At 32.5% G+C, this 21,070-nt stretch overlaps 2 protein-coding genes across 2 annotated transcripts; both read left to right on the top strand.

Annotated features, from left to right (window-relative positions):
* Positions 1 to 4,147: 4,147 nt before the first annotated feature.
* LOC114163093 (transmembrane 9 superfamily member 11) lies at positions 4,148 to 6,972 on the top strand. The gene is made up of 2 exons (XM_028047170.1): positions 4,148 to 4,410; positions 4,614 to 6,972. Exon 2 carries the CDS (start codon positions 4,647 to 4,649, stop codon positions 6,627 to 6,629), a length of 1,983 nt encoding a protein of 660 aa, XP_027902971.1. The 5' UTR covers positions 4,148 to 4,410; positions 4,614 to 4,646; the 3' UTR covers positions 6,630 to 6,972.
* Positions 6,973 to 7,566: 594 nt separating this feature from the next.
* Positions 7,567 to 19,273, top strand: LOC114163940 (adenylate kinase 5, chloroplastic). Its single transcript, XM_028048335.1, has 19 exons — positions 7,567 to 7,841; positions 7,930 to 8,031; positions 8,383 to 8,511; positions 8,582 to 8,716; positions 9,231 to 9,377; positions 10,146 to 10,220; positions 10,321 to 10,417; positions 11,247 to 11,293; positions 11,412 to 11,540; positions 13,614 to 13,649; positions 13,716 to 13,796; positions 13,925 to 14,063; positions 14,846 to 14,925; positions 15,083 to 15,148; positions 16,422 to 16,451; positions 16,533 to 16,642; positions 18,771 to 18,908; positions 19,012 to 19,041; positions 19,146 to 19,273. Exons 1-19 carry the CDS (start codon positions 7,662 to 7,664, stop codon positions 19,168 to 19,170), a joined length of 1,776 nt encoding a protein of 591 aa, XP_027904136.1. The 5' UTR covers positions 7,567 to 7,661; the 3' UTR covers positions 19,171 to 19,273.
* The last annotated feature ends 1,797 nt before the right edge of the window (positions 19,274 to 21,070 follow it).

Below are 21,070 nucleotides of genomic sequence, written 5' to 3' on the forward strand. Positions count from 1 at the left end.
TTATCTTCTTCAAGTCGATCTTCAGCAGTTGGAAAGTGTATTCATTTGTTGTGCCATGTTCATATTGTATAATTTCGGAGGAAACCATCTTAGATAAGGTGTTCCCTAATTTCAGTTACGTTTAACTTTCTCGCATTCAAGCAATTGACATAAGGACATATAAATTTCACTTCGTTATCTCTTCTACCCTCATTACATTGAGTAAATTGTATAAATTTTTGTACTCCTTTCTCATACTCAACATTGATGCGTGGTGAATTAATCTAGTCTCAATCCATATGACATATACTGAAGTTCTGCGAACAATTTCAGTAATCTTTAAATGAATGATTACCTTAGTTTTGTATTTAAGGTGTGACCTTATCCCATTAAATAAGATTCATTTCTTTTAGTTTATTGGAACATATTAATTTTAAAACACATATCTAATATTTCAGGAAATTTTGTTAGCATTTCGCATTATTCTTCAGGTTACACAAAATGAGAGTGATTATCAACTACAATCAAATATACACCCAAAGATCAACACAAAACGCAGTTGACAAATATTCATGAATATTGAGATATGTATATTAAAATAGATATACACTAATAAACTATTAAAAAGTGATTAATCTTCTTAAATTGTCCAACCGAACAATTCAAGATTGAATACATTTAAATTATCAGTATTGTTTTCTTTTTTTTAAAAAAATACATCTTCTTTCAAAAAAAAAACAAACTTGGAGACAGTAAATAATGTTCATATTCAATCTCAAATGGGAACCTAAGACTAACTCCATGCAACAACAATCTTAAATCGAACAAAATAAATCAATTTATAGCGTATATACTTAAATAAACATACAACAACATACATTTATTTTTACATATATTAAATCAATTTATCTAACATACAAAAAATAAAGATTATACTAAAATATTATAAACTCAAAGTAAAATTAAGAACCTGGAAGCTTGAAACATGAGCAGTGATGGAGGAGAATACAAGTGTACCCACAATCCCACAACCAGAGGCAACAATACCTAAACACAGAGGTATAAGGAATGTAATCATCTAAACAAAAAGTTTAAAGTAAACTTTGACAAAATCGATGTGTACTCTATCCTAGGGTCCAAACTAACTTATGAAATTTGTAAAAGCAAGCAAAATTGATAATTTTGCATATACCATAATTTTGCATAATTTCAAAAAGCAAGCAAAGTATATTGCATAGTTCATCATCATCAATCCATCTTTAAAAGAAAATTTTCCATCATCAACAATTACATTTTTACAAGGTATAACAAATTTACAAAGTCAATTTCTATAAAAATACAAAAATTTCTATCATAAATCATCATAATCTCAAATTCAAGATTGAAAACTCAAGAACATACAAAAAAAAACACAAAAAAAGGGAGGCGAAACAAAAACAAACCAAAACATAAAAATGAACCGTACAGAAAGGGGCGTGATTGAACGACGACACAGCAAACAGCGTGTTCGATGGAGCATAGGTGGTGGAGGGCTGAAACAAGTGGCTAGCGGGCTATAACAAAGAACCATACGCCGGTTCTTCAAAACGAACGGGCTAAAGAAGACGCTCAATAATGATCTGATTTGACTTTTTTAATCCTAAGAAACTTTATTGCCTTGGTTAATTCAAAACTGAGACATTAAACATTGTCTGCCTCAGTTAAAAGTTGAACCGTTACATATTTGCTTGTAAAATTATGATTTTTTAACCCTAGGAACAATATTACCTTGGTTGTTAGGAAGCCCGATACATAAAAAGATATTCTACCTCGGTTATTATAGGACACACGCATATTCCCTCATGAAATAATAAAAAAATAATGTCATTTTGGAAAAATATTGCAACTTAACAGTTTTGGGTGAAAGGCAACAAAAACAAAATGCCAAAAAGCTTTTTATGCATCGTTAAATTGAACTTGAGACATAAAAATATGTGGTCAATTTCAAAATTTCAAATCAGTGGGGAGTGTAATAATTTTGAAAAATATTTGCCTCGGTTGTGATTGTAATTGAGACATAAAAGCTATTCTATCTCGGTTGTATTATTAATCGAGACATAAAAATTCACTTAAATTAGAAAAATGTTACCGTATTTTTATATATCTCATTTGCATAAGATCTGAGTTATATAAGACTATTTAAAAAGCCCCAAATCACTAATGTTAATTTAAAATTTAATATTGGTTTTATAAATCAAAATATATGTGTCATCATGCAAGAGGTTAATTACTAATGCGTATATAACATGTCATAATTTTCTTAAGATTATGATGTCCTATTAATTTTAGAAAAATACAATTATTTTTATTTTAAAATATAGTACTATATATAAAATGACTTGGTCAAACAGAGGAGTTAGATCTAAGGGAATGATTTGCCTTTACAGGTGCAGGAGCAATGTACCATAATATAATATTATTATTTACGTATACCTTATATAACCACAAGTCACGTTTCTCTAAAAAAACTTAAGTACGAAGCAGACTCAAATATTGTTTCCATGTTCTGGTCTTCTCCCACCCATAGTTAGTGCTATTGTGCCTGCATGCTCAAGTTACAGCTCTATTACCAACTCCTTACGTCAATTCAAAGTGCAAAACGTAAAATTGCACTTACATTAAAATAAATACATTTTTCTTTATATTAAAAAATCCAAATTCGTAATTTTTTTAAGTTTTAGATAAATTATCTTTTCTACATATTCAATAAATGATATCTCTTTTTATATTTATAAACGACAAATTATTTTTTTTAGGATTTTATGATTTTTTTTAGCATATATTCTTTCGGTGAGGGTGTTTTTGGGTGGTTTTTTCAATAGTTTGTGTAAAAACAAAATAATCATGTAATGTTTTTTTTTTGACAAAATAAATTCTTTTTTATTTTATTTAAATTAACTAAAACTTGAATAAAAGAATTAGGAAAATTAAAATTCAAAATTTTAAAATATAAAAGTTAACAAAGGTTTAAACAAAAAATTGAATGATTTAACTAAAGAAAAAATAATACCCTCTCTCTCTATATATATATATAATGAAAAATTTATATAGAAATTATATTAGCAATCACGGCATCAAAAAGTACAATTAGCTGCACTAGAAAAAAAAAGCTTCACATTCTAATTTTAACATTTAGTTGGAAAAAATAAAGTTCACATTTCTAATTCCTATAATTATCTTAACAAAATTACTTACTATTCGAAACTTAATAATATTCCTTTTTATCTGAAAATAAAATTACCAAAAAAACTCTACTTGTAATACTGCTAAAGGAATGACACGCGAGCATTGTTTATTAAGTTCAATGCTGTGTAAAGCAGCATTTAGTTACAAACTATTTATTATTATTATTATATATATAATAATAATAATAAATTTGTTAACTTCATTATACCTATTCTAAAAATCATAATAATAATAATAATAATAATAATAGTCTAATAACTTGTTATTATTGTTGTATTAATAAGATTTAATTATATATTTAATTACTCAATTATTACTGTTTTACAAATTTTATTGCCTAATACTTTGGTATATATTTAATAAACTAAAAAAATGATAGAAATAACCACAACATCAACTACTTAATTAAAAAATACAACTCGTTGAAATCTATAACTTAGTCATCATTCTTTATTTTAAAGTGATGAAATTAAACTTCTCATACAAGCTTAAAGTGTTGACTATTAATTTATTAAGAACACACATTCTTTATTTTTAAGCTGAAGATCCAAATCATCTTAGAATATTAGTTAAATTAAATTTAAATAAATATTCTTGATTTTTCAATTTTCATAAGGAAAATGATATTTTAACCCACTTTTTTTGACCCACTTTTAACCCATTGCTTTAATCACCATTAGATCAACTTTTTTTATTTTTTTTAGTAATGTGATATAATGATCTAATAGTAATTGAAGTGGTAGATTAAAAATGGATTAAAAAAAGTGGGTTAAAGTATAATTGTCCTTTTCATAAATGTTATCTCCTCTTCGTTAAATATTACTAAGTTTGATCGAGACAAAAAGTTGCTGAAGTGGAAATATTGAAAAAGTAAATGAATCGAAATAAGAAGTGTCGGTGTCGGTGGGTACTGGGTTACTGAAACGGTGGTGAGTGGTGACAAACGGGATTTTGGAGTTTGTCCATTGTTAATAAGTAAGGTAGGGGTATTAGTGTCATTTACTGATTCTTCATCAGCGCAGTGACCAGCTCTCTAAGGAAAGTGAAACAAAACCAACCATGGATATTTAAACGTGCATACATTCCTTGGTTTTGCATTTCATCCATTCCGATTCTTCGCCTTTCCTCTGCAGCGCGTGAAGAAAATCTTCATTTCTTTCATGCGCTCAGACTTTTAATACACACGCCACATTTTCTGTGCATGAGGTCAGTGATATAAAACTTTAATTTGTGATATTTGTTTTTGTTTGTGTTTGTTTCTTTGATTATCAAATCCACATTCCCATGATCTTTTATGTTGTGTAGTTGTATTGCACTTTTGTATTTAGTCTTGCAATTCCATTATATTTTCTGTTGCAGTTTGTATTATCTGCATTTTTTTCGCTCATTGCTGTATCTGGGTCTGTCAGATCTGGCACGAATCCGCTGTGAATCTTGCTCAGATGGAATATTTTGCGCGATTTGGGTTGTGGATGACCTTGATCTTGTGCTTGACATTTCAAATTCAACCCAATTATGGGTTCTACCTTCCTGGTAGTTATCCCCACAAGTATGGTGTCACGGATGAGTTGTGGGTGAAAGTGAATTCGCTTACTTCCATTGACACAGAGATGCCCTTTAGTTATTACAGTTTGCCCTTTTGCAAGCCTGAGGGAGGTATCAAGGACAGTGCTGAGAATCTTGGGGAACTCCTCATGGGGGACAGAATAGAGAACTCTCCCTACAGGTTTAAGATGCACACAAATGAATCTGAGATTTTCTTGTGCCGGGTGGAATCATTGTCCGGGGATCAGTTCAAGATCTTGAAGGAGAGGATTGACCAGATGTATCAGGTTAACTTGATTCTTGATAATTTACCTGCTATTAGGTTCACACAGAAAGAAGGGTACTTTATGAGATGGACGGGGTACCCTGTTGGTGTTAAGATCGAGGATGCTTATTATGTGTTTAACCATCTCAAGTTCAATGTTCTTATTCACAAGTATGAGGAGACCAATGTGGCTCGAGTAATGGGGACCGGCGAAGGCGCAGAAATGATCCCTGTCGGCAAGGAGGAATCTTCTGAGAAGCCTGGATACATGGTTGTGGGGTTCGAGGTAATTCCTTGCAGTATCATGCATAATGCTGATATGGCTAAAAACTTGAAGATGTATGACAAGTATCCCTCGCCTATTCGATGCGATCCGGCCACTGTGGCAATGCCTATCAAAGAGGGTCAGCCTCTTGTTTTCAGTTACGAGGTGACCTTTGAGGAGAGTGATATCAAGTGGCCATCTAGATGGGATGCTTACTTAAAGATGGAGGGAGCTAAAGTGCATTGGTTCTCTATCCTTAATTCGCTTATGGTGATCACTTTTCTTGCTGGTATTGTTCTTGTGATCTTCCTGAGAACTGTTAGGAGAGATCTGACCCGTTATGAGGAGCTGGACAAGGAGGCTCAAGCACAGATGAATGAAGAGTTGTCTGGTTGGAAGCTTGTGGTGGGAGATGTTTTCCGTGCTCCATCGAATCCTGCTTTGTTGTGTGTGATGGTTGGGGATGGGGTTCAGATTCTTGGTATGTCTGTTGTGACAATTTTGTTTGCTGCACTAGGATTCATGTCACCAGCATCTCGCGGAACACTGATCACAGGTATGCTGTTTTTCTACATGATACTTAGTATTGCTGCTGGCTATGTCTCAGTTCGGTTGTGGAGGACAATTGCCTTTGGAGATCAGAAGGGCTGGGTTTCGATCGCATGGAAGGCCGCGTGTTTCTTCCCAGGAATTTCCTTCTTGATCCTCACAACCTTGAACTTCCTTTTGTGGGGAAGCCACAGCACTGGAGCCATTCCATTTTCACTCTTTGTGATACTGATCTTGCTTTGGTTCTGCATATCTGTACCCCTTACCCTTGTTGGTGGGTACTTTGGAGCCAAGGCACCCCACATTGAGTATCCAGTCCGAACCAACCAAATTCCTCGTGAAATTCCCCAGCAAAAGTACCCATCATGGCTGTTAGTTCTTGGTGCTGGCACCCTTCCATTTGGCACCTTGTTCATTGAGCTCTTTTTTATCATGTCTAGCATTTGGATGGGTCGAGTTTACTATGTCTTCGGCTTCCTCTTCGTTGTTCTGATCCTTCTTGTGCTGGTTTGTGCTGAGGTCTCTTTAGTTCTTACTTACATGCACCTGTGTGTGGAGGACTGGAAATGGTGGTGGAAATCTTTCTTTGCATCCGGTTCTGTTGCCTTGTACATCTTTCTGTACTCCATTAACTATCTTGTGTTTGATCTCAAGAGTTTGAGTGGTCCTGTGTCTGCAACTCTGTACTTGGGATACTCACTGTTCATGGTTCTAGCAATCATGCTCTCTACAGGTACAATTGGGTTCCTCTCTTCATTCTGGTTCGTGCATTACTTGTTCTCTTCAGTCAAGTTGGATTGAAGACTTAACTCGCTCACAGATTACCACTACAGAGAACAGTTTTTTATCAAGAGGACCCTTTGAATTGTTCAATGTCATGTTACTTTATTTCAGTTCATTTTGTTAGGGAAGATAGTAAACTTAGTGCAGCTATTTTATTCTGTTTTGCTTTACTCTTTGCCAGATATAAAAAAAATATTCATTGCATGATGTAGTTAGCAATTGATAAGTTTCTTGGCGTTCTGAAGCATGTAATTTTACTGTTGGTAGTTGATGTTTGGGAATGTAATTCATATCTTTATGGAAGTTGCCTGCAACAAATTCCACTTTCAATAAAATTGCAGCAAATTGCGTTTACACCTAACTAGGATTCGTAAGAATAAGATCTCTATGCAGTGTTGGACATAATTTATAGCTATTTTTCGTGGTTCAGTCGTGCTGCATTTTGTCCCACTCAGTACCACGCACAACAACACAAACAGCTGTAACTTAAGCAAACTGGATTAATAAATGAAACAATGAATTTTAAAGGTTTTTCTATAACAAGTTTTTTAATATTAAAATGACATTTTCATCCTGTAAATAAAAATTGGATTGGTAAAAATTATTCTTTAATTTGATTATGATATATGATTAAATGAATGTTAATTATTGTAATATTAAAATTTTACTTAAAAGTTAAATTTTTGATAAAATTAATAATTTATATTAATTTTTTATTTGAAAATAATATCAATTTTGCATTTTTATGATAAATAAAAATGAAATTATAATAAAACTTAATAAAAATGTTAGGGAAGTTAACATTTAAATAAACGAAGAATGATAAAAATTATAACATGAAAAGGAAAACACAATATACTTTATAAAATTAAATTTCATTATTTTCTAAATAGTGAAAATTAAACTCCATCAAATCAACTCAATTTACAAACTTTTATTAGTAGCACAACCACACACACAAAGAGTAGTGGCATTTGTTAGAGGGTGCATGTGAGTGTTCTGAACCACTCAACTGATTCGACCGATCCCAAACGAAAAACGAAAGCTACGATGATAAACACCGCACCCAGCTGCTCCTTCCACCGCACCACCACTCTCACAACCTCTCATTCTCTTCCATTCACTTCCCTTCACCATTCATGTCTACACCACTGCCACTTCTCCTTCTGCACACAACCTCTCCGATTAAGCAACCTCCGCTGCCACACACTATCGCGGTTAACCACCAAGGTTACATTTATTTATCATCATTTACTAATTTATTCTTCGCTTCCTTACACCACGCAAGTACCTTACATGTGTCATTATCTTTAACAAGACGCTCAAAGTGAATTGTTCCATCGGCGAGCCTCTGAAGGTGATGATATCAGGTGCACCCGCTTCCGGTAAAGGCACGCAATGTGAATTAATTGTCCGAAAGGTTCGTTGCTACCACGTGTCACGTGCCATTCCCTTTCTATTATAAAGGCCTGTTTATTTTTCTGGAAGTAATTTAACCAAGAAAAGCAAGAGGATCAAAGGTTTGTTTGTTATAGAAAGTATTAAAATGATTTTCACTGTTAAAATTAATTTATAATGTTTTTTTATAATTAAAAAATTTATAAGAAATAACTTTTAAACTAATTTTAACTTGTAATTTGTTTTTCTTTCGAAATATTTGGTAGAAAATTAGTTAAAAAATGAGTGAAATTAGTAAATAAATAAATTATGTAATTGATGCTGTAATAAATAAATGAATAAATTGTTTGTTTGTTTGTTTGGTGTTGTGCAGTTTGGATTGGTGCACATATCAACAGGGGATTTGCTAAGAGCAGAAGTGGCAGCTGGAACTGAAATTGGAAATAAAGCAAAGGAGTTCATGAACGCGGGTCAACTGGTTCCTGATGAAATTGTGACAGCAGTATAATATTATCAGACCTACTCTTTTGCCATCAAAATAAAATGCTTGGTTAATGTATATTCTTTTATAGATGGTGGCAACACGATTGTCTCTCGAAGATGCTAAGCAAAAAGGGTGGCTTCTTGATGGGTACCCTCGAAGTTTGGGTCAGGCCCAGAGTCTGGAGAAAATGCAGATACGACCTGATGTGTACATAGTATTGGATGTATGTCAAATTTTTGTTTTGTTTTGTTTTTCTCCCTTCCCAAAAACTTTATCTGCACAATTTCCAGTTGTTTTTAAGATAGTTTAAAAAAAATGGTTGCCAATTTCAAGGTTTTTGGGGTCTTGCAAACCACAATTGATCACAATTTTCCACAGCATAAAGTGTAGCAAAGAAATTTCATATGATTGCAATAAAAATTTAAAATCTTGTTTAAGGTTAATAGGATTTTATTTATTATTTTAAGTTTTTCATTGTTGGTGCAAATGTGATCTGTTTGTAAAGAAAAATGAGACATACAGCTCATCTTTTGGTGCTTGAGGGTGGAGTTAGAATGAATGAAGAAAAATAAGAGGGAAAGTGAAAAATGTGATAAGTATGTGAATAATCTTGTTTATAATAGGCATAGGACTTGGTCATTTGGTGTTATTGACATGTTACATGTTATTTAATTACCCAGAATCAGAAATCTATACATTCATCTTCCTCGCTAAGTTATTAAATTTCTAATACTCAGGTTCCTGATGAAACTCTGATCGACAGATGTGTTGGTAGAAGGCTTGACCCAGTGACAGGGAAGATATACCATTTAACTTTTTTTCCACCGGAGACTGAAGAGATTAAAGCAAGGCTGGTAACTCGACCTGATGACACCGAGGAGAAGGTATGATAGTACTCCTTTTATTTGTTTTTTTTTTGCTCTCTTTGTGGGTACTTCACACATAAGCTGCATCATTTGAAAATGTTGTTATTTATACTCCTTGGCAGCTGGAAAAGATGGTCTCTGCATGAAATGATCTCCTAAATACTTGACGCTACTGATGAGATTTTTATTTTGTTAAATGGCAAGTTTTATCACAATATTTATGAGAAGTTAAAGATCTTAGCTGTCATATAATCATAGTGTACTTTGAAGACTATCTTCAACTGAATCGACAAAGAAGTTTATCAGTCAGCATAATTGCATTGTAATGGTGTCAATCATGTGCATAAACTGCTCAATGCGTGCTGCATTATCAAAATTTAAGTATAACTCTTTCAGATTTTTGTTTCTTCCTCTCCATATGTTCAAAAGCAAGGTGTGGGTTAACCATAGCCATTAATTTTTTTTCCTAGGAAGTAGTAACAGTATTCAGAGTCCAAAGTATGAACAGGTGAATTATCATGTGTTAGTAAAGGGAGGAGTTCTAAAGGATCACTGCAAGTAATTTATTAAAATACTTAAATTCTATAACAGGGTGACATTGCATTTTTAATTTATTTCAGTGTTAGTTTGGAAGCAGAAAATGTATCCAGTTATAGGAAAAAAATAATTTAGTGAGCTTCTGTTGTATTGTTATTTAAGATTACAAAGAAAAAATATTGCATTTTCTCTGTTAAAAATTACGTGGATCTAACATCCTTGTGTATACTCTTACCTATTGCTTTTCAGGTCAAATCTCGCCTAAACATATACAAGCAAAATGCAGAAGCCGTATCTTCCTCTTACTCAAAAATAATTCATAAGGTCATAGGACACTATTAGCATTCTCGTATGTCTATCTTTTGTCTTGACGTGAACCAGTGGGTGGAACATCGCTCACATTTAACTAATTTTTCATGCACAGATTGATGGCAGCAATCCAAAAGAAGCGGTTTTCAAAGAAATTGAATCTTTGCTATCTCAATTGCAACATGATAAAGTAAAAGTAGTGAAATCTGCAGGTACGAAGCTTCAAAAGCACGTATTATATATTTGTAAGGGAATTGTAAGTTTAGAAAAAAATATATATATATTTTTGCTTTTAACAAGTAATTTGAAAAGAACCATATTGTTTCCATTTTTTTTTTTGTTTTAAAAAATTCGATTAAAAACTGTGAAAGCAGAGTGGTATAACTGTAAATATAAAAAATGAGAAAAAAATATTTTATTTTATTTTACTAAACAGAATGGGCCTTTATATTTTGAAGTCATGTAATTCATCAACCTATATGGGAGTGTATTCCAGATTGTGAACCTTGGCATGATATTATAAACTTTAGGCTTGCATTTTTGTTCCTTCCAACAATAGTCAATGCACGATTTTGGTCCTCTGATAATTCAATGTTCGAATTTAATTTGCAAATTTTTTAATTGTTCAGTCTAACTCTTATAAGATTACATTACCGAAACCATCCACATCCTTTGTTTTCTGGTAAATAATTATGGGTGTAAGAGAAACTTGAAATACGAAATTATGCAAATGGTTCAAAATCAGGAAACTGCGTATAAATTTGAGGGAAATTCTTAATGAATTTTATGACATAAGACGTTTGTAGAAGGGGAATTTTGTGATTATTTTGAGTGAAATATGATGCTTTGAGTGGTGGTTTTTGAGGGAATAGAGGGTTTTCCTTTCTGTTATTCAGTTTTGTTAAGATATGTGGGATCACACATTACTTTCCCGAAGAGATGTTGATAATATTTGGACATCTTGACATGGGGTTTTTCCCATGCAATAAGCAAGATCAATTCGTATTTTTTAACGTTATTTACTAACTTATTTTAACTCAGAAAAATCAATCCTTGATACTAAGAAAGGACGGACATCTTTGAGCCAGGTAGACAGTTGTACTTTGTAATATGCATTTGCCTGTTTCCTTTTGAATACTTTCCTCCTTTATGCACTATAAAATCTCCTCGGTATATTGTTTCATATTTTGCCTTAGCTTATTACAGGATAAGTGGAGAGGGATTCCTACTAGACTAAACAATATTCCCCATTCTCGAGAAATCAGGAAATATTTCTATGATGATGTGCTACAAGCTACTGAGAGGGCTATCAATGATGGTAAAACTAGATTGAAGGTATGAGACTACTATCACAAGTCTGCAAACTGGTTAATGCTTTAACATATTTGAGTGATTCTATATTTGTGCAATATCTTTAAGCATTGCTATTCTTACATATTTTTCCTATGAAAAATGTTCTATATTTAAATTTTAAAAAATAAAATAAAGTTAATGTTGGGATCCTATGGATCCGATGGTGCCAGGGAATTTCCTGTGTGACCATAATACGCCTTTGGTGACAACAACTAACAATCAAGCTTCAAGCAAGCAGGATAAACCTTCACATGTAAATTCCTTACAAGCATCCTATTTCGATGTCTCACAACTCACACAACTCCCTAAACAGTGTATGAAGGGTGATGAAAATTCTATTACTGTTCCAGAGGAAGAATACTGGGATGGGTTAGCTAGTTGCCAAAAGAACTTGATGGCTTATTATCCTATCAAAGGGAGAAAGACCCAAGAGGTTCATGGATTTCAGCCTAAGTTAGAAGGAATTTGGAAAATTAATGGATCTTGGTCCATTGTTCCCCTTAGCCATGGCTATTTTCAATTCTCTTTCTCTAATGATGCAGATTTAAAAACTATTCTGGCTGCAAGTACTTGGTAATTGAATAGAGGGATCTTCAGAGTGTTTCTTTAGTCATCTAATTTCAATCCTTTGGGACAAAATCACCATTCCCATGTACAGGTTCGTGTATTCTAGGATTGTCTCCTCAGTGTTGGAGGCCTCGTATATTAATTGCCATTGTTATACAATGCTGGAAATATGGTGGGAAAAACGAAAAAGGTAAGAAGGGAAAACGTTAGAATGCTCTGAGTTGAAGGCAAGGAATTTGATATTTTATTTATCAACAATGCTTATATCCATAATAATTGAAAGAGCAAAAACAGTCTGACAAGAGATATAATTATCAATAACTAACAGATTTTCTCTTCAAATAAAAGTAGTAATTGATTGACTCGCTCTTCAAATAAAAGTGTCAGCCCATTATGAATTTATTTGCTTATCAGATTGAAAAAGAAATATAAAGTCACATGCAATGCATAAAGCAAATATTTAACACTCCTCCTTGCTTTAGTGATTTCATGCTCCAATATTCTGTCTTAAGAACTTGAACTTGCTGGAAGTTAGTGGGTTGGTGAAAATGTTTGCAACTTGATTTTACAGTTAATAAGAGTGACAACTATGTGTCTTAAGAAAAAAAGTTAGTGTTGAAATGGTTAGTTTTTCCAGGAAAGACGGGATTATGGTATATGGCTATTTCAGTTTGGTTGTCAACAAAACTCTCTGTGCTGTCCTTTTGCTCTAGTTTCAGCTCAATTAAAATCTTCCTCTACCACTACTTTTTTGATAGCAGTGGTAGCAGCAATAACTTCAGCTTCTGCTGTATATTTTTTATTTTTTCAAGCTCAAAGGAAGAAAAAACTAAAGTAGCACACTAGCTCTAGAAGGGAGGTTGAATAGAGCCTAAAACTTTTTCACAAATCACTAGAAGGTCTAATGACTGATCATCTATACATACAAATATAACTGAATGGAGAACAAAGTCATTATTCTGGTTCAACACAACCATGAGCTACGCCCAGTTTTTCTTTAAGTCACTCTTAAAGGTATCTGCTACAATCAATCAGATTACAAAGATAAGTATTCTGAACGTCACTTCTTGCTATAATGAGTACACCAAGCAGTTCAGGTTATCCTATCTTAATCTCTCGTTGAGAGTAAGCACACTCGGATTTTAACTACCACTTCTGGATACAAAGATAATCAAGTAAAGAACCCCTCATTTTTTGTTTTTTGTTTTTTATGATATTTGTGGTGCTGCAAATGATTGTTGTTATTTGGGGTGACAACTTAGTTAGGATGCCTTATAACATAGCGATGCAATAGCACTCCCTACTTTTAATAAAACAAATCGACATTCTTACTACATGCATAATATTCAATGATAAAGAGTAATGAAGAGTGGGAAGATCGGAAGTAAAATTATTAAGCTTTTACCTTATATGTTGAATGGCATTACTTTTAATTCCCTTGCATTGCAGGCTAATATATGCTTTTGTTTGTGATTCCAAATCAAATAGGTTGACATCAACATTCCTGAGCTGAACCCAGAAATGGTATGCAGATGTTTATTCTTTTATTTTTTCTAAATGTATCATTTGACTACATATTGTGGTTTACAGGATGTTTATCGAATAGGTACCTTGATGGAACTTGTTCGAGCTCTTGCCCTCTCTTTTGCAGATGATGGAAAACGGGTTAAGGTATCTTTCATACTCCTTTTTCTTCAACATAGAATATTTTCATCATCTAGAGAAGAATAAAATGATGCTATTGTCTATAATTGCTAGATGTAATTCTTTTTAATTAAATTATCTTCTTCATCATGCAGGTTTGTGTACAAGGGTCAATGGGAGAGGGTGCTCTTGCTGGAATGCCGTTGCAGCTTGCTGGAAGTCGTAAGATCTTAGAGTTCATGGACTGGGGTGATTATGGAGCAAAGGGAACCTTCATCAATATTGGTTCTATAGGTACATCAATTAGATGTAATATTTATAGTTTAGCTGTTGCAGCTTTTGATCCAATGCCCCTTATGTATTTACATATTGCACACCTTTGGAGGCATTTGGTAATAGGGAAGTTTTTTCCGTGTTTGGGAATCATTGAATCCTGAGAATTATGACTTCTAGAAGTAACTAAAATATGTTTGGTTGGTAATAAATATTCCGAAGAATATTTAAGTTTTCTGGTATAAAAAGTAACCTGATATTTTACTAGAAACTTTAACTATTTATCACATCGAAACAATTTTGCAGAAAAGATACCAAGAAAAAAATGAAAACAAAACATTGTTTCCTAGGAATGTTATAGATTAAAAAATTAATCTAAATATGGAAACAAGCTTTCCGAATTTGACTCACAGGACACTGAAAATTCCCTGTATACCCAATGCCTCCTTAGATTTTCGTATTCCAGATTCTAGCTTAAGTCTTAATATCTAACTTTTCTTCTCTGTATTTATTTGATTTGTCATCCATTTCTCTAATTCTATTTCAAGTCGCGTTCAGCTTCTTTTTGCAATTCCTACATTAAATGCTTACGTCACACAGAATTAACTGCAGGCCATCATATATGTATGCCCTGTAAATGGAAAAAAAGTAAAACATTCATATGCGCCATCCTGATGGAATGTGATATTTTCTTCATAACTTCATATTGAGAATATCTAACTCTGCCTTTTTGAAAAAAAATTCTTTTCTTTCCTGTTCTGATATATTTGGCATCTAATTAATGCATGAAAGTCCAATCTCAGGTGCTGCTGAGGTTGAAGAGCAAGATGACTTGTATATCTTGGTGGCTCCTCAAAATGCTGTTGGGAATTGTATTATTGATGTAAGTGAATACAGTGGGAGTTTTATGGATATATTTTAGAAATTTTATTTGTTGAGCCTTTTTTCCCTTTTTTCTTGATGGATATACACGCTTTCTTCAACTTCTCCTTGCTTTTCTTTCTTTTTTCTCTTTAATATGTTTGAGGTTGTGAATACAGGATCTAAGAGCCATGACCAATGCAGCTGAACACAGACCAGTTATTCTAGTCAATGCTAGGCTTAAAGTTAAGTTCCTAGCTCCTTTATTATAGCTCAAATTTATTTAATGAAATAATTGAATGATTTACACCTTGTTTTTCAGATAGTCTTGACTTAGCTAAATGAAGATAACCAGAATCTGACACCGTACTGTGTTTATATAATCAGTTTATGCACAGAAAACTTATTGTCAACTAGTCTAGTCTAGTACAATTGCATGCTGATAAATGATTTTGAATGATTTCCGTCGTTTTGCATTATTGATTAGATGTGTAAACGACTGAAAGGCACAATTGGCATGTCTTGATTAGAGGCTGTTAGACCTCCTATTAAGTGTGTGTAATGTTGTATATAGCAAATTATTAGGATACAAATATCCTGACTATTTCCATGTTGATTAGCAGGAAATATTTTTAGAATCTTCCTATTCATTTCAACATATGTACATTTCCTTATTTTAGAGAGCTGGATTATTATAAATAAAGGCACTGAGAATGTAATGCTGTCATTATTATCATTAAAATAATTTTTTATTTTCCTACTTACTCCAAGTTGGTGTCAGAGGTTCCGATTTTGGGAGCTCTGTTTTTGTTTCCATGTAAACAACCACCACTGCTGCAGTTTTCCCTACCACCACTGCTGGAGTTTCTGGTCCAAACTAATTTCTGAAGTAGTTATTCTCTACAAATAATTGCCATAACTGTCCAAAACTGTCAATTCCTATCAAAATGGACCCAAAGTGAAGAAACATTCAGAGGAAGTTCGGTTGTTGGAGTTATTTTTGATAAGTGACATTTGGTTGTGGGAGAGAGCAAGCTGACAAAGTCGAAGCTTGAGTTTTAATCTATAATTCCTTTCATCTGCTTTAGTAACCCATTATATTATGTTAATATGGTTGCTATGTTAGGCTCGTGGGCTATCTTGGATTTGCTATGTTAAGATTCATGTTTGAATAGCTGACTTCTTTTTTAGAACAATGTGTAGCATCACTTGGTGCACATTTGGGTCTTTGTTTTAAATTAAAACATCTAGTTTACCAAATTTGAGTAAATTACATCTTGCTAATTTTCTGCAAGTCTTCTCTACACTATTAACGTTTTATGGTGATGAAACCAGCAATTAGACTAACATTACAAGTATATAATATATTCAGATTGTATAGTTTTCAACTTTTCATAAAATATCTTTGGTTGAATGGTCCTCGGTTAATTTTATGTTTATACTGTGACCCCGCTTTAAATGATATTTTTACATTTTATTTTGTTCATTTATTAAATTGACAAATTTCTATGAATTCAGGATTTGCCTGGTTCTAGTGGTATAATGCAAGTGAGTACTAAACCACCTAGTTGAAGATAACAAATTATTCTTGTAAAAGTATGTTTATAACTTTGCCTTCTTAATCACTAGACGATGGGGAGGGACCAGAGGCTCAAGTATGCTGCTTCTTTTGAAAGTTGCTACTTCTTTCGACTTCTGTATTATGCAGGAACGCAGTATCCCATAATGGGAGCTATCAGGTTAGACAGTAACATATTTGCATCATTAATTTTTTCTATAAATCTAATGTGTCATTTTTTGACTTAAAGAAGAAAAGAAGGAATGTGTACTAAGAAAAAGATAATTAAAATAATTGAGCGACCATGCGCTTCTTGAATAGCCTATCAAAACATCCAATGAGATTGTATGATCAGCAGAAAGGCGTTTTAGGAACTGTAGGAAAGTTAAAGACCATGCTTTCATATGTTCATAAAAGCCAATCGAATTGATTGATGTTTATTCTGGCTGGTGCTGTTAGAAAACATTTTCTTCCTTCTATAAATGGGGTGTCTTGATGATGGAATGGACAATGTTGTTAAATATATATATGTTTTTTAGCTCAATATATATATACCGACATATTATGTTTCCTCTTATTTTATTTTTTTCTTCCATAATTCCAACGAGTATAGAGCCCTCTTCTATCGGACCTCTAGAATAGAGTGGGAAAAACTATGACCTTTGGGCAGTGAAAATTGATTCTTATGTGGAGGCATTTGATTTTTAGGAAACTGTGGAAGAGGATTATGAAATACTCCTACTGTCAATAATCATGCCATGGCCCAAATCAAAATTTTCATGAATAGAAAAAAAAAATGAAGGTAAAAACAAAGTCATGACTTTTTGCTAGTGTTTTTAAGAATATTCACAAGAATTATGGCTTTCAAAATAACAAATGAAATTTGGGATTATTTGAAGGAGGAATATATCGGAGATGAAATAGTACGGAGCACGTGGGTGCTTAATTCAATGAGAGAATTTGAGTTTGAAAAGGATGAAAGAGTTTTATATTCACAAGAATTACGGCTTTCAAAATAACAAATGAAATTTGGGATTATTTGAAGAAGGAATATATCGGAGATGAAAGAGTAGGAACCACATGGGTGCTTAATTCAATGAGAGAATTTGAGTTGCAAATAATGAAAAAGTTTTAGACAATAATGGAATATTCAAACAAATTATTTGATATTGCTAACTAGATAAAGTTATTGGGTACCAATGTTGAAGAGGTACGAAACATCTATATTCTCATTGGAGAATACAAATGATATGCCTAAGATTACTGCAAAAGTGCTACATTCTCTACAAGCCCAACAACAATGAAGGCTGATGAGACATTATCACGTTGTTGAAGGTACTCTGCAAGCCAAAGATCATGCTGTTTAGAAGAATTAAAAGAATTTTTTCAAGCAAAATCAGGCATTAAGCAGCAGAACAAACAACAACATTTAAGGCAAGGAAAAAAAACGAAATAGGCTTTCCTCCTTATAAAAATTGTGGCAAAAAAGGTCATCCACCATTCAGATGTTAGAGGAGACTAGGAATAAAATGCAGCAAGTGAAACCAAATAGGACATGAAGTTGTAATTTGCCTCAACAAAAATCACCATGGTGAAGGAGCTTAGATTCACTAGAAGAAAATTGATTTCTATTTAAAGATTTTTTTGTAGTGATTATTTAACCAAAAGGAAGAAGACTAATAGTATGAGGCCACTTATATGTTATAATCTAGCCTTATTCATGATCGACACGGGATGTCCAACACATTTGCTCATGCCATAGAATAAACATATTAAGTATGAGATTAGATATTGATTAGTGGTCTAATAGGATCTCGATTATAGTGGCATAATAGTCCTAGAAAACATTACTTTGGACAGGTTTTGGATGACTTCAATACTATCTTAATAAGTGAGTTTATATCTAACTCAACATCAGAAAATCAATTTGTAAGGTGACGATTACATCTCATTTATGTGAGATTTCCAACAATAGTTATATCTCTTACTTTATTAGTCTATGATTTTTGACATTTATGAATTTGAACGTTTTTTATCAATAGAATAACTGATTCCTTGCTTGCAGCTCAATATTTAGACGTATTTTGTTTACCTTTCCTCCCTTTTTTATTATTTTTGTCATAGTTCCAATCCAACAACAATGTTGAAAGTGTAAAGCTTCGTTACCATGATTTGAATGTTAAGAAACACCTTCCCTAATTATAACCAAAATTGATATTTAATTCTTTGATATGCTAGAAATACAAACACATTTTCTATCTTCTGGAAGTACACAATATGGTACTGTAAATTAACTTCGTGTGATGTAGAATGACTTACCCAAACCAATATGAGCTGTACAAGAGGGTAGACGAGTCACCTGGAAAGGAGAAGTATGTTATTTTGTCTACGTTTACACACAGGCCTAGTACAGATGAAATTAACGACGCTTTCCAAGGAAAACCAAGGTAATTCTTGTCTAATTTTTTTTAGCTGAAAGCTACAAACGCATTATGTAGCATTTATGCTTGTCAAAAATTGAATTGAACATTTTGTCTGATAATTTTGCAGTAATGAATCTAGGAAAACCTCAGGGATATGGTTAGGAACTTTTATCCTCAGTCCACTATTATTTCGTACTTATCCCCTCTTATGGTAAGTTATATGAACCAATTTTTGTTTATTGGTGCATCTATTTCTTACAGGGGCTTCTTGAGTGGCATACTCTGAGCAGATTGGAAAGCAACAGGAAAGGCCTAAGTTTTTTATTTGGAGAACGATAACAACAGATGTTTGATTGTAGGAATGTATCAAAGTCAGTTTGTATAAAAAATTAAAAGCAAGAGAGGATGGAGAAGATTGAAAATACAGCAATTATAAAGTATCTAGGATTTTACCCTTTTGTTTATAAAATCTACATATATACATACCTAAATACATATATACATATAATATTATTATTATGGGGTTCAAGGGATATCGATTGTATTGACTTTTTGTTGCTATGAATCAATAATTATTCTTGTGGTTACGTGAAGGGTGAGGTATATGGACGAATATTTTAATTTCTGAATTGTCAAATACACCATTTAATACAAGTTGTTTTTCAGCTGGGTGGCTAGGTTGTGCATTCTGAATATTCTAGGTGATGAATTCCCTCTACTAGGCAAGTATTGTTAATCCATGGCAGAGATTGCATATCCTATAAAAATAAATGATTTGTTTCTTGAAGACATGTAACCTCTTCCAGTTTCTGTTGTTCTTCTCTTAAAATTCATGTTTTTTTTTCTTTCTTTATAATAATGACAGCTATTTACGTGTTTCAACTACTAACGATTTGAAGGGAAAGAAAGTAAAGATAATCCACATATTCTGCTCAGCCTAGGAGGATATTACCGAGTCGTTTCTGGTTTCTATCACATTGGCAAGAAAAGTTTTCATTTAAAGTGAAGACAGTGTTTTAATCATCCTTTCAAATCATGGCTTAAAGTTTTTATTTGTGGCTTTAGAAGAAATCATACTCCATTGTCATTGGGCCCTACCAGTACGCCACATTTCCAAACTTCATTAAGTCCTCAATCAGAAATCACAGCAAATATTTTATTGTTATATAGTTTTAAATATTTAAATACTATTATCATTATTATACATTGATCATTATACTTTAAATACTAGTATCATTATTATCATTATTAGAGTTTTTCTTCTGTCTTCTTTTTTCCCATGTTTGTTCCATCCTCAAACCTACGTTCCATGCATGACCTATGTTTTGGATCTTCCTTTGATAATTTCGAATTCATTAATTATATAAATTTTTGAGTTTTTTTACTTTGGTTTTCAATACAACACACATTATAAGAGAAACTAATAAACCTTTTATAAGATAGTTTATAATTTGTAAAAAATAATACATTTATTTTTCTTATTTGTCCCTATTAATATTATGAGTACATATTTTTATATTAATAAATAATAATAGAAGAATTTTAAAAGGCATTAATAGCATAATTTTAGTACATTATTGTTTCAAAATTTGAACCATATCAATTTGAAATATCCAACATTAACAACAGAAGAAAAAAAATATTATATATTAATTGATTGGTTAATTTGTAATACAAATAGTATGGCAAAATAGTGCAAAAACATGTCCGAAATCCAAGCCTTTATTTAGTCTCACTGATTTAATAAAGAAAGGGAAGGAAAAATTATCAGTTTGCTATCAATGAAATAACACAAAAATCAACAATGACACCAAGTCATTATGTTAGGAATCCAAAGTAAGTTATAAAAATCTCACAACAACAAAAAAAAGTAATAGAAACAATATATAAATAAAACGATTCCTAAATCTATTATTTAAAAATTTTAAATTAAAAATAGTATTTTTGATATCTTATATAAGTTTGTTCACATTATATAAGGTCAATTCACATTATATAAGTGGGTACAGTCCTCACCTTACAAGTCGGTTTTGTGGGATTGAATTAGGCTTAAAGCTCACTTCTAACATAGTATCAGAGTCAAGATAGAGTTTATCCTAACGAACTTTCTTGGACATTCTGTTCCACCCGATATTGGGCCGCTAATGGATCACACACTAATTTCTTGTCTCACGCACAAGATGAAT

This window comes from Vigna unguiculata, chromosome 9, assembly GCF_004118075.2.
Source record: "Vigna unguiculata cultivar IT97K-499-35 chromosome 9, ASM411807v1, whole genome shotgun sequence".
NCBI classification, from domain to species: domain Eukaryota; kingdom Viridiplantae; phylum Streptophyta; class Magnoliopsida; order Fabales; family Fabaceae; genus Vigna; species Vigna unguiculata.